The sequence below is a fragment of the Bufo bufo genome, chromosome 6, assembly GCF_905171765.1.
Source record: "Bufo bufo chromosome 6, aBufBuf1.1, whole genome shotgun sequence".
In the NCBI taxonomy this organism is placed as follows: Eukaryota; Metazoa; Chordata; class Amphibia; order Anura; family Bufonidae; genus Bufo; species Bufo bufo.
The window spans coordinates 304,388,812-304,403,542 of NC_053394.1; the positions used below are offsets into that span (position 1 = coordinate 304,388,812).

General features: G+C 42.3%; 1 protein-coding gene across 1 annotated transcript in view; it reads left to right on the plus strand.

The window, feature by feature from the left end:
• Positions 1-14,731, plus strand: part of FBXO47 (F-box protein 47) — a 181,036-nt gene that overhangs the window by 129,865 nt on the left and 36,440 nt on the right. The window contains exon 6 of the mRNA XM_040436628.1: positions 13,742-13,918. Coding sequence (XP_040292562.1) covers positions 13,742-13,918 — 177 coding nt within the window. The remainder of the gene's footprint in view (positions 1-13,741; positions 13,919-14,731) is intronic.

Genomic DNA, 14,731 nt, shown 5'->3' on the forward strand with positions numbered 1-14,731 from the left:
ACGTAAGACAGCAAGAAAGCTGTGTTACATTTAGAATCGGCGCTGGATGCGCCAAAGTTATGTAGAGGCTTCTACATATCTTCGGCGATCCACCGACAGCTTTAGGGCTTATTAAGACCGGTGTCTAAAACATCGCTCTTAATAAATGTGCCCCTAAATCTGTATAAGGGTCCATTCACACGTCCGCATTGTGTTTTGAGGATCCACGGATCCGCAGATCCGCAAAACACGGACAGCGGAAATGTGCGTTCCGCATTTTGCGGACCGCATATTGCCGGCACTAATAGAATATGCCTATTCTTGTCCGCAATTGCGGACAAGATTAGGACATGTTCTATTTTTTTCAGGTACGGAAGTGCGGGTCCGCAATTCCGTGTCCGGGCAGCACATCGTGCTGCTCCAGAGAAATGAATGGGTCCGCAATTCCGTTCCGCAAAATGCGGAATGAAATTGCGGACGTGTGAATGGACCCTAACCTTCAGGAGAGAAGACAAAGGGGGCACATGATCTAGATATGTTAAAGGCAAAAATAAGGTTCAGGAGGGAAGTGTTTTTAATAAAAAACTAAAATTAGTTGGGGAGTGTGGCGAAACCACCCTCGCAACTGGGTTTTGGAGGGGCCTGGCTACTAGCCTCTTGCCCCAGGATTATGGGCCCTCTCATCAGCCAGGCCTCATTTGTTCACAAAGGACTTGGACTAACTTGAACTCTCACCCCCCACGAATTAGACCAGGGTTCAAGCAGTCCATTACGTTTGGTAATTGTATTTTGTGGATTGCGTCTCAGACAATGCTCATTGTATTTTGTTTATTGCGTTACAGACAGAGGGAATGGGATTTTGTGTACAATTGCTGGGGAGGTTTGAATACTGTAAATGCATGTGATTGGCTGTTTTTACAAAACCCTGTGGGTGGTGGCCTTGTTGGAAGATGTGTATAAAATGCTTGTGTGTTAGAATAAAGGGGTGGCTTTTATACCTTCATGAAGTTTTGGCTCATGTTTGGGGAATGCGATAACTACACTCTTGGGGATTGCTATATCACAATACTCCCCTGAGTTTAAGCTCTTGTAAGAGCTTGTTCATGGTTCCTGCTCTCTGGATGTAGGAGAGGTTCACCCGAAGCCTAGTCTTGGGTCCAGCGTAGGTGGAGGACGGTGAGACCCCAACCAAGCTGCGGCGGTTTGTGGGGTCTGCAGTGCGTACGGTGTCAAGTGGAGTGCTTGGAGTCCTCTGGAAGCACTAGGAGCATATATCGACGGAGGTACCCGGTCGGGGTGCTAGGCGTTCCATTACAGGGAGGAAGATCAGAAGCAATGTCATGAAATATTTTTACACCAAAAGAGTAGTTCAGGCTTGGAACAAACTAGCAGCCCGTGTGGTTAGGAAATTGAGAGTAAGTGAATTTAAACATGTCTTTCCTAAGATAAGTGAGATAAGGTCAGACTAGATGGACCATTTGGTCAATTTTTATGCTTCTTCCATGTTTCTTTGTTTTACCATAACATCCAATTACATTTTCCATTACTTGTACCAACAACTGTTACTGTCTGATCAGTACAAATGACTGCACAATTAACCAGATTTACTAATCCTGGTCTACCAAATACAGGATTACAATTCAATATATGCATTGTAGCATACAATGAAGGCCCCTGAAATGTGTCACCAAAATGTAATAAATCAGTCACAATTAACGCAGCTAAGAAGTCACTGATAGTGAAAAACTGATTCCCATTGAACAAAATGGAATCTGTTTTAGACATCAGTTTACCTTTGACGAGACCTATGGTGAAATGTGATTTGACTGTAAACTATCTTTAGGGTTTCCTATTTTGTTATAGCGTTGCATGTACCTTTTGCTCATCTTGAAGTTACAGTCTTTACACATCATTTTGGGTCTATAAATGTTTTAAATAAGTGACAGCACAATACAGTTTTCTGCCATAATGTATACATGTTTCCATTTTAGGACAGATAAATGTTCTTGTGCCTCGTATAAGTTTATTACATCAGCTGTCTTTGATAAATGTTAATATTACTCCTAAAAGGAATCGTGTTGCAGAGAATATGAGCTGTAGCTTGAACTTTAACATACCACTCTGTCTACAAGAAAAATTACTTTTCTATGCCCAGAGCCAGAGTGCTTTATGATTTAAGTTTTATATTAGAAACCTAACAATGCTTGAGGGTCATGAAGGGAATGCACTTATAGGGCAGTCCAAGAGCATCATCATCAATCCTATAAAGGTACGCTAATCGCACAAAGTCAACTTTCAAGCATTCTTAAAATGCCGGTAATAGCTACTTTTGTAACATTTACACAACACATTCTTATGTTGCCAAGTTTCTTTAAAAATCACTATTGTGATAATGGCTTTAAGTAGGGGGAATGTTTTTTCATGTAAGAAAGGCGTTTTGAAAATTTTTCTTTCACCAAACAGGAATAAAAAAAATATATTTTAATAGTTCAGATATTTTTGGCAATACCTGATATGTTTCTTTTTTTATTGTTAAAGGGGTTCTCCAGGAATTAAGAAAATGAAAATACTTAAAGGGGTTGTCTCATCTCGCCATTACTAAGGCGAAATGAGACAGAGTTCCGACCACCTCCAGGCTGGGAAACAGCAGAGTGCTCTGGCGCTCGCTGTTTCAGTAGCTCTCATTGCTGTGCATGAGAGCTATGGAAAAAGCGTAACACAACAAGCTATGATGTTTCTGAGTTAGGGAAACAGCATAGCTTGTTGTGCTACACTGTTTCCATAGCTCTCATACACAGTGGCAATAAGAGCTACTGAAACAGCAGCGCGCCGGAGCGCTCTGCTGGTTCCCGGCCTGGAGGTGGTCAGAACTGTGTCTCATCTGGCCTTAGTAACGGCCCGATGAGACCACCCCTTTAAATTTAACTTTATTATAAATAGATTCCCAAATACCTTTCATTAGTTATAATGGATTGTTTTCTCTAGAGAGCAATCATCAGGAAAAATAAAATGGCCGCCATACTATTAGCACACACAAAACCTGTCCACACAGGAGGACAAGTTACTTCACAGCACTCAGGTAAAGAGCTGCTTCATCCTCCTCTCTGCTCTGCTGGTCAGGGATTATGGTCCTGAATACAGATGATAAGCTCTTCAACTGAATCTCTGTTGGAATTGTGTTCATGAGGAGACATGAAATACAGAGAGCAGGGTGAGGATGTGGATAATGAGCAGCCCCCATTACCACAGTCTGTCCTGTCCTTCCTCTGTACTTCATGTCTTCTCCTCATGAACTCCATTCCCACAGAGATTCAGCTAAAGTTCTTATTAGCTTTATAATCCCTGACAAGTAGGAGAGGAGGATGAGGCAGATCTTTAGCTCAGAGTTGTGAAGTAACTTGTCCTCCTGTGTGATTAGGACGGGTTTTGTGTGTACTAATAGGATGGCAGCCATTTTATTTCTCCTAATGATTGCTCCCTAGACAAAAAAGCCATTATAACTAATGAAAGGTATTTGGGAATATATTTATAATAAAGTAATATTTATGTATTTTCATTTTCCTAATTACCGGAGAACATCTTTAATATATTTTATATGTAAAATAGGGAAAGTGGGGGTGATTTAAACTTTTAATATTTTAATGTTTTGGTTTTTTTTGGGTTTTTTTTTGTACTTTTTACTTAATACCTGTTAGCCCCCTTAGGGGGCTAGAACCTGCGATCTTTTGATCCCTTGTCCTATTCACCCTAATAGAGATCTATTAGTGTGAATATGATTTTCACATGCTCCCTGCTGTGCTGTGCTTTGTTCACACAGCAGCAGGGAGCTTACCATGCAAGGCCTGGAAGTCTTCACAAGCTTCCAGGCTGTCATGATAACCGATTGGAGCACCGCGATTTCACTGTGGGGGCTCCGATTGGAAGGCAGAGGGAGCCTCATCCCTCTGCATTGATCACGGAACCTGAGGGGTTAAATGAAGGGGATCGGTGTGATTGTCATTTCCCGTTATTGTGGCTGTGTGCCTGCTGTATAATGCAGCCAGCACCGGCCGCTTATGGAACGGGCTCAATTCAGCAGCCCGCTCCATACATTTCCTCTGCTACCGTGATGCATGGGTACGTCATGGTGGTTGAAGGGATTAAAGAATTTTTTTTTGTCACTTTCATATTTGTTTAAGAAACTTAGATATTACTTTTGGCATTTAGATTATGTGACCTCCATTGTTATATTAAACCACTTGCAATAAATGTTAAAGGAATATTCCCATTTAAGATATGGCACATCAAAAAGTATATGCCATAAATATCTGATAGGTGCAGGTTCCACCTCTGTTGCCCTAACTATGGAGAGTACTTAACCCCCAATCAGCATTACATAATCGGCGACACCTTTACACCGAACAAGCATTTGTACGAACACTCATTAATGATAATCTACCCGAACTTCGGGTAGTGTAAAGGGGCCTTTAGGCTATGGTCACATGTACAGGATGCAGATGGATTTGCATACGACAAATCCATAGCTTTTGTAGTACCAGCAAAGTGGATAAATTGACCTGCAGTGTGGATTTTAAATCCACAGCATGTCAATTTGTGCTGTGAATATCCTTTGCAATCCACAACAGATGAATTCTGCTGTGGTAAATCTGCCATGTGTGATTGTTGCCTAATTGGAGTCTTTCTGTCAAAACATTTTCTACTTCATGCACTTGCCATAAATATCCATGTGCTGGAAATGTTTTAACTAGACTTTGAATATTAAAACCTGACAGAAAAGCATTTCCTTCATGCTTTTCTACCACTGTTTAAAAGTTAAAGCGGCTCTGCCACCAGATCAGACCTATTAAACCAGGCACATAGCCTGGTAGGAATGATCCTGCAGTTTAAAATAATACCTTCCCCCTCACTGTCGGCACCACAGTTGTTGATAAAATCGTACTTTTATTCCTTTCCTGGCAGGCAACTTCAAGCATCGGGAGACTGTCTTTTTCAGTACAAGCACTTCTATGCGACTCCTACCGATGTCTAAACACCCCCTTCCCTTTTTTGATAGCGCTAGACCAAGTTGAAGTCTTCAATTGGTCACAGAGCTGCTTTAATTGCAGCTGAATTCTTATGCAAAGTGTTTGGTAAAGAAAAACTAAGTAAAGACATATTTAGTAACCATATATAGACATCAAAATTAATTATGTAGTCATCCTTAATGTCACATCTTTAATGAGATGTAAGGGAAATGTATTTTCTAAAGAGCCTGATGTTCAAAGAACATGGTGGTATCCTTGAAGAAGAAAGCTTTTATAGGGGATGTGTATAAAAATGTAACTTCTGCGTGTACAAATATATGAAGTATGAGTGTCAGTGATAAATTCCTCATCGGTTACTGCATCAAAAAATAGTCTTGGTCTGTGTAAATATTGGGTAAGAAAATTCTCAGGTCACCGTCCAGAACCACAGCCAGCAAAATTAAAAAACTTCTCTCGGTCTTCCTTAGCCACTCCAATCAGTAGAAACTAAGGCTACTGCTAGATTCTTCACCACAGTCTGCCACAAGACCGAAGAGAATGGGCTACTAGGGACCCAGGTTAAGTCTATGGTGTAAGGTAGCAGTAAACAGGTACAAAAGAGTGGTCAGCAAGCAGGGTCAAAACCAGGAGAGACAGGTACAGCCAAAAGCAGTAGACAAGGGGTTAATCCAAATACAAGCCAGCTCACCAGGAGAATCAATAGAAATCAAATCAGCACACTAAGGGTTAATCAAAAAACAAGCCAAAGTCAGTTCACCAGGGATACTAATGCAGGAGCTGAGAGTAACACAAGGCACATATAAAGGCAATGACTCAGTCATTTCCTGATTTAAATCCCCCACCCAGCCTTCTGATTGGAGACTGAGACAGAGCATGGCATGACAACCCTCCGGGGAAAGGCTCTGTAACTGGCGCACGTACCACTCCTGTTTTTCCCCAGCACCACTGCACGGAGAGATGGCTGTTAGATGAAGAGGAAGGCATCATAGGAATGCAGTAAGTTCCTGACATTTCGGAAGTTAGTTCATTCCTAATTTAGGGTGAAAAATGTTATACACATTGTACAGTATATGAACCTATATCTGTAAAGAATAAATCTTACTTATTCTTTACAAACAGATATACCATGACCTGGATAAATGAGAACCTTCACAGACATATATATATACCTAGTTATTCACAATAAGGCCTCATGCACACGACCGTTTTTTTTTAAGGTCCGCAAAAACGGGGTCCGTAGGTCCGTGATCCGTGACCGTTTTTTCATCCGTGGGTCTTCCTTGATTTTTGGAGGATCCACGGACATGAAAAAAAAGTCGTTTTGGTGTCCGCCTGGCCGTGCGGAGCCAAACGGATCCGTCCTGAATTACAATGCAAGTCAATGGGGACGGATCCATTTGACGTTGACACAATATGGTGCAATTTCAAACGGATCCGTCCCCCATTGACTTTCAATGTAAAGTCAGGAGTCCCTATTATACCATCAGATCGGAGTTTTCTCCAATCCGATGGTATATTTTAACTTAAAGCGTCCCCATCACCATGGGAACGCCTCTATGTTAGAATATACTGTCGTATATGAGTTAGATCGGTGAAACTCCGATCCGACAGTATATTCTAACACAGAGGCGTTCCCATGGTGATGGGGACGCTTCAAGTTAGAATATACTAAGAACTTTGTACATGACTGCCCCCTGCTGCCTGGCAGCACCCGATCTTTTACAGGGGGCTGTGATCCGCACAATTAACCCTTCAGGTGCCTCCCCTCTCCCCCCGATCATTGGTGGCAGCGGAGAGTTCCGATCGGAGTCCCAGTTTAATCGCTGGGGCTCCGATCGGTAACCATGGCAACCAGGACGCTACTTCAGTCCTGGTTGCCATGGTTACTTAGCAATATTAGAAGCATCATACTTACCTGCTGCGCTGTCTGTGACCGGCCGGGAGCTCCTCCTACTGGTAAGTGACAGGTCTGTGCGGCGCATTGCTTAATGATCTGTCACTTACCAGTAGGAGGAGCTCCCGGCCGGTCACAGACAGCGCAGCAGGTAAGTATGATGCTTCTAATATTGCTAAGTAAGGGGAGGCCGCACACTGTGCCACCAATGAAAATAATACAATAGAGGGGGGGCCGGGGGGGGCCGCACACTGTGCCACCAATGAAAATAATACAATAGAGGTAGGGGGGTCCGGGGGGGGGCGCACACTGTGCCACCAATGAAAATAATACAATAGAGGGAGGGAGGGGGGGCCGCACACTGTGCCACCAATGAAAATAATACAATAGAGGGAGGGAGGTGGTGCCGCACTGGCCACCAATGAAATTAAAACTGGGGAGGGAGGGGGGTCTGCCCCCTGCTGCCTGGCAGCCCCTGATCTCTTATAGGGGGCTATGATATGCACAATTAACCCCTCAGGTGCAGCACCTGAGGGGTTAATTGTGCGGATCACAGCCCCCTGTAAGAGATCGGGTGCTGCCAGGCAGCAGGGGGCAATCATGTACACAGTTCGTAGTATATTCTAACTAGAAGTGTCCCTATGAGAATGCCTCTGTGTTAGAATATACTGTCGGATATGAGTTTTCACGAAGTGAAAACTCATCTCTGAAAAAGCTTTTATGCAGACGGATCTTCGGATCTTGCTGTATGAAAGTAACCTACGGCCACGGATCACGGACGCGGATGCCAATCTTGTGTGCATCCGTGTTCTTTCACGGACCCATTGACTTGAATGGGTCCGTGAACCGTTGTCCGTCAAAAAAATAGGACAGGTCATATTTTTTTGACGGACAGGAAACACGGATCACGGATGCGGCTGCAAAACGGTGCATTTTCCGATTTTCCAATTTTTGAAAGTCAATGGGTCCGCGAAAAAAAACGGAAAACGGCACAACGGCCACGGATGCACACAACGGTCGTGTGCATGAGGCCTTATTAATCAATATTTATCATAGATTTTTTACTATTGGTATTTTTGTATCATAGATTTTTATGACTAAATACTCCAATTCATATATTTTTCACCCCACACACAGATTTCTCACTTCATTTTTGTTGAGGTTCACGTTATATATATACACCAACACTGTTTTTATAATATATAGTGGAGAGTACTAATCTTAGTTTTCTTCACCACTATGATATATATATATTTTTTTAATTCTTTAATTTCTTTAATGAATTATGCTTTTCACACCAATAATTGTTTTATTATGTTTTATTATGAAATACACTCCCTGTGCACTTTATATTTATTTACATTATGTGTAATTATGTATTACGAGATTTTGTATAATATGTCTATTTGTATGTACTTTAACCACCTCAGCCCCCAGTGCTTAAACACCCTGAAAGACCAGGCCACTTTTTACACTTCTGACCTACACTACTTTCACCGTTTATTGCTCGGTCATGCAACTTACCACCCAAATGAATTTTACCTCCTTTTCTTCTCACTAATAGAGCTTTCATTTGGTGGTATTTCATTGCTGCTGACATTTTTACTTTTTTTGTTATTAATCGAAATTTAACGATTTTTTTGCAAAAAAATGACATTTTTCACTTTCAGTTGTAAAATTTTGCAAAAAAAACGAGATCCATATATAAATTTTGCTCTAAATTTATTGTTCTACATGTCTTTGATAAAAAAAAAATGTTTGGGTAAAAAAAAAATGGTTTGGGTAAAAGTTATAGCGTTTACAAACTATGGTACAAAAATGTGAATTTCCGCTTTTTGAAGCAGCTCTGACTTTCTGAGCACCTGTCATGTTTCCTGAGGTTCTACAATGGCCAGACAGTAGAAAAACCCCACAAATGACCCCATTTCGGAAAGTACACACCCTAAGGTATTCGCTGATGGGCATAGTGAGTTCATAGAACTTTTTATTTTTTGTCACAAGTTAGCGGAATATGATGATTTATTTTTATTTTTTTTTTCTTCTTACAAAGTCTCATATTCCACTAACTTGTGACAAAAAATAAAAACTTCTATGCACTCACTATGCCCATCACGAAATACCTTGGGGTCTCTTCTTTCCAAAATGGGGTCACTTGTGGGGTAGTTATACTGCCCTGGCATTCTAGGGGCCCAAATGTGTGGTAAGGAGTTTGAAATCAAATTCTGTAAAAAATGACCTGTGAAATCCGAAAGGTGCTCTTTGGAATATGGGCCCCTTTGCCCACCTAGGCTGCAAAAAAGTGTCACACATCTGGTATCTCTGTATTCAGGAGAAGTTGAGGAATGTGTTTTGGGGTGTCTTTTTACATATACCCATGCTGGGTGAGATAAATATCTTGGTCAAATGCCAACTTTGTATAAAAAAATGGGAAAAGTTGTCTTTTGCCAAGATATTTCTCTCACCCAGCATGGGTATATGTAAAATGACACCCCAAAACACATTCCCCAACTTCTCCTGAGTACGGAGATACCAGATGTGTGACAATTTTTTGCAGCCTAGGTGGGCAAAGGGGCCCATATTCCAAAGAGCACCTTTCGGATTTCACAGGTCATTTTTTACAGAATTTGATTTCAAACTCCTTACCACACATTTGGGCCCCTAGAATGCCAGGGCAGTATAACTACCCCACAAGTGACCCCATTTTGGAAAGAAGACACCCCAAGGTATTCCGTGAGGGGCATGGCAAGTTCCTAGAATTTTTTATTTTTTGTCACAAGTTAGTGGAAAATGATGATTTTTTTTTTTTTTTTTTTTTTTTCATACAAAGTCTCATATTCCACTAACTTGTGACAAAAAATAAAAACTTCCATGAACTCACTATGCCCATCAGCGAATACCTTGGGGTCTCTTCTTTCCAAAATGGGGCATAGTGAGTTCATGGAAGTTTTTATTTTTTGTCACAAGTTAGTGGAATATGAGACTTTGTATGAAAAAAAAAAATAATAATAATAAATCAGCATTTTCCACTAACTTGTGACAAAAAATAAAAAATTCTAGGAACTCGCCATGCCCCTCACGGAATACCTTGGGGTGTCTTCTTTCCAAAATGGGGTCACTTGTGGGGTAGTTATACTGCCCTGGCATTTTCCAGGGGCCCTAATGTGTGGTAAGTAGGTAAATGACCTGTGAAATCCTAAAGGTGCTCTTTGGAATATGGGCCCCTTTGCCCACCTAGGCTGCAAAAAAGTGTCACACATGTGGTATCGCCGTATTCAGGAGAAGTTGGGGAATGTGTTTTGGGGTGTCATTTTACATATACCCTTGCTCGGTGAGAGAAATATCTTGGCAAAAGACAACTTTTCCCATTTTTTTATACAAAGTTGGCATTTGACCAAGATATTTCTCTCACCCAGCATGGGTATATGTAAAATGACACCCCAAAACACATTCCCCAACTTCTCCTGAGTACGGCGATACCAGATGTGTGACACTTTTTTGCAGCCTAGATGCGCAAAGGTGCCCAAATTCCTTTTAGGAGGGCATTTTTAGACATTTGGATACCAGACTTCTTCTCACGCTTTGGGGCCCCTAGAATGCCAGGGCAGTATAAATACCCCACATGTGACCCCATTTTGGAAAGAAGACACCCCAAGGTATTCAATGAGGGGCATGGCGAGTTCATAGAATTTTTTTTTTTTTGGCACAAGTTAGCGGAAATTGATATTTTTAATTTTTTTCTCACAAAGTCTCCCGTTCCGCTAACTTGGGACAAAAATTTCAATCTTTCATGGACTCAATATGCCCCTCACGGAATACCTGGGGGTGTCTTCTTTCCGAAATGGGGTCACATGTGGGGTATTTATACTGCCCTGGCATTCTAGGGGCCCTAAAGCGTGAGAAGAAGTCTGGAATATAAATGTCTAAAAAATTTTACGCATTTGGATTCCGTGAGGGGTATGGTGAGTTCATGTGAGATTTTATTTTTTGACACAAGTTAGTGGAATATGAGACTTTGTAAGAAAAAAAATATATAATTCCACTAACTTGGGCCAAAAAAATGTCTGAATGGAGCCTTACAGGGGGGTGATCAATGACAGGGGGGTGATCAATGACAGGGGGGTGATCAATGACAGGGGGGTGATCACCACAGTCATTGATCACGCCCCTGTAAGGCTTCATTCAGACGTCCGGATGCGTTTTGCGGATCCGATCCATCTATCAGTGCATCCGTAAAAATCATGCGGACATCTGAATGGAGCTTTACAGGGGGGTGATCAGGGAGTCTATATGGGGTGATCACCACAGTCATTGATCATGCCCCTGTAAGGCTTCATTCAGACGTCCGGATGCGTTTTGCGGATCCGATCCATCTATCAGTGCATCCGTAAAAATCATGCGGACATCTGAATGGAGCTTTACAGGGGGGTGATCAGGGAGTCTATATGGGGTGATCACCACAGTCATTGATCATGCCCCTGTAAGGCTTCATTCAGACGTCCGGATGCGTTTTGCGGATCCGATCCATCTATCAGTGCATCCGTAAAAATCATGCGGACATCTGAATGGAGCTTTACAGGGGGGTGATCAATGACAGGGGTGTAATCAATGACAGGGGGGTGATCAGGGAGTCTATATGGGGTGATCACCACAGTCATTGATCATGCCCCTGTAAGGCTTCATTCAGACGTCCGGATGCGTTTTGCGGATCCGATCCATCTATCAGTGCATCCGTAAAAATCATGCGGACATCTGAATGGAGCTTTACAGGGGGGTGATCAGGAAGTCTATATGGGGTGATCACCACAGTCATTGATCACCCCCCCCTGTAAGGCTTCATTCAGACGTCCGGATGCGTTTTGCGGATCCGATCCATCTATCAGTGGATCCGTAAAAATCATGCGGACGTCTGAATGGAGCTTTACAGGGGGTTGATCAATGACAGGGGGGTAATCAATGACAGGAGGGTGATCAGGGAGTCTATATGGGGTGATCAGGGGCTAATAAGGGGTTAATAAGTGACGGGGGGGGGTGTAGTGTAGTGTAGTGGTGCTTGGTGCTACTTTACTGAGCTACCTGTGTCCTCTGGTGGTCGATCCAAACAAAGGGGACCACCAGAGGACCAGGTAGCAGGTATATTAGACGCTGTTATCAAAACAGCGTCTAATATACCTGTTAGGGGTTAAAAAAATCACATCTCCAGCCTGCCAGCGAACGATCGCCGCTGGCAGGCTGGAGATCAACTCTCTTACCTTCCGTTCCTGTGAGCGCGCGCGCCTGTGTGCGCGCGTTCACAGGAAATCTCGCGTCTCGCGAGATGACGCACGGATGCGTCCAGGAGGAATGAATCAACCACCTTCCGGACGCATCCGTGCGTTAGGCGGTCGGGAGGTGGTTAACACTAATCTATGTACAGAATGAACATCTATATACTCTAGAACAGGGATGCTCAACCTGTGGCCCTCCAGCTGTTGTAAAACTACAACTCCCACCATGCCCTGCTGCAGGCTGATAACTGTAGACTGTCTTAGAATGCTGGGAGTTGTAGTTTTGCAACAGCTGGAGGGCCGCAGGTTGAGCATGCCTGCTCTAGAATATTGGGTTGTACTAATATACACATTGTTATTATCTATATTAGGTATTATGAGATTCTGTATAATATGTTTACTTGTATGTATTTTAACACTAATCCATGTACAGAATGAACACCTATATACTCTATAATATTGGGCTGTACTGATATACACATTGTTATTATCTTAGGTGATGTCCAGGAGAGAGGAGGTATAATATGCCAAGGAGGCGTATATGAGAGACATTTACAGTAGTATGGGATTACCATAGAGCGCTTGTTCGCTCAGATTTTCTTCCCCTGCGATGTGTGCAGATGATGTACAAGACGGTGCGTGGCACCTCCCACCTGGCGTCTTGATGTCGGCCAGCCACATGACGTGAGACGTCACGTGTCATGGGCGGTACGAGGTGACGCCGGCTGGGGGGAGGATCACATGCCGGATTGCGTCCATCAGGTCCTTGCCGCCGAACATCCAGGTGACTAAAATACCTAAATCATTGGAGATATTGTGAATGCAACCTGATTGGAGGATAGACCTTTATAATCACATGATCCACGGTAATGGCGCTACCCCCTGACGAAGGCACTCCGAAACGCGCGTTGGGGTAACGCCATCCCGGTTTGGATACACTAGCTTCTCTGGTGAGTCTCCTCCACGCATGATTACTATTTGTTCTTCATGGTCAGCAGTCTGCAAGATGTCATGGTTCCACTTGGGCTGCAAGATGTCATGGTTCCACTTGGGCTGCAAGATGTCATGGTTCCACTTGGGCTGCAAGATGTCATGGTTCCACTTGGGCCTTACATGTCTTTGATATATCTGTAGGTCTGACTGCTGTTGCCATCTCTAGTAGTGACTCCGCTGTCCTACACAAAGACATTGATTGTATATAACATAGGAGACTCTGCCACATGTTATAGAGCTTTACTAGTGTCGCTCATTATGTTATCATTTATAGCGTAGTGTACCACTGGGATGGTGCTTTTTCCTGCTGCTACTTCTTTGTAAATATAACGTCTTTTATGTATGAAATCATGTTATTCAATAAAGTATATATATTTTTTGCATCTGTACCTGTGGGCTTCGCTATTTGTAGGTTGTTGTTCTAATTTAGACTGAATCGCTGCTGTCACTGTGACCTGTCATAATGCTGATTGTAAATCTGTTGATTTTAACACTATTAGTGTGTATTCCTGTGTCTATCCATGTAACAGCACATCACATCATGTTCTTTACCGTACACTATTGCTTACATGGACTAATAATTCCAGGGTCATCATATAAGCTGGAGCTTCGTGTGCGTCTTTTTTGCCGACATGTTCTACTGGATCATTGGACCCACCGCACTGATTCTGCTTTTTGGCTTACAAGACTACTGAAGCCATGGCCAATGGTAAACCAGGCTCGTCTACTTTACATTCTTTTTGGCCCAGTCTCTACAATAGATGGTAAGGAGTTGCCAATAAATATGTCATCTACCTTTATAATATCTTTATGTTATTAATTTTTCTTTTGAAATGTTGAAAAGTATGTTACATGAGTAAGCTTGAGACCTCCTGCCCCCACCCACCCCTACATGATAATTGCCCTTTACGCTGGGTTCACACCGGAGCGTACTGTATGGAGCGCTCTGTATGCGCGATTTTATCAGGCGTTCCTATTCGCGGCCCATTCACAAGATGGGGTGGCTCTACCAATCAGTAGGAAAGGATGGTGCTCAATATCTATGTGTTAACTCCAAAACACCTGGGGAATAATTAAAATTGTAGTAATAGAGATATGGCACTTATATAACTGGAGGACTGCTCAAAACAAACTACTTTATTTATGTTCAACTATTAATAATTCATAATATTAAAAGTCATAATATTAAAAGGTCATACAAGATGCGCAAATTGTACAGAAATTAAAAAACAAATGGATAAAAACATCACAAATGACGGTAAGGTAAAAAAATCACTTGAGGTGTGGATTTAACTAATTATCACATAAGTCAGACAGCATATAGATGCTTGGTAAATTCACCACAAGAAGATCTAATTATCGATAATTCATCGAAGCTCTCGATTAAATAGTCACCAAATATTTGGTTAATATAGTCGTCGATTCTTGGTACTATAGGGCACTTATATACTTGGCGATTTAGTTATTGGTTCGAGTGGTTGAAAGAGCCAATACTGTAGTTCTTATGTAACAGTTCATAGGCTTATCGAAATTTTGAGTAAATCGGGAGTTTTAAGCTCTAGGTGGCGTCCCACCTA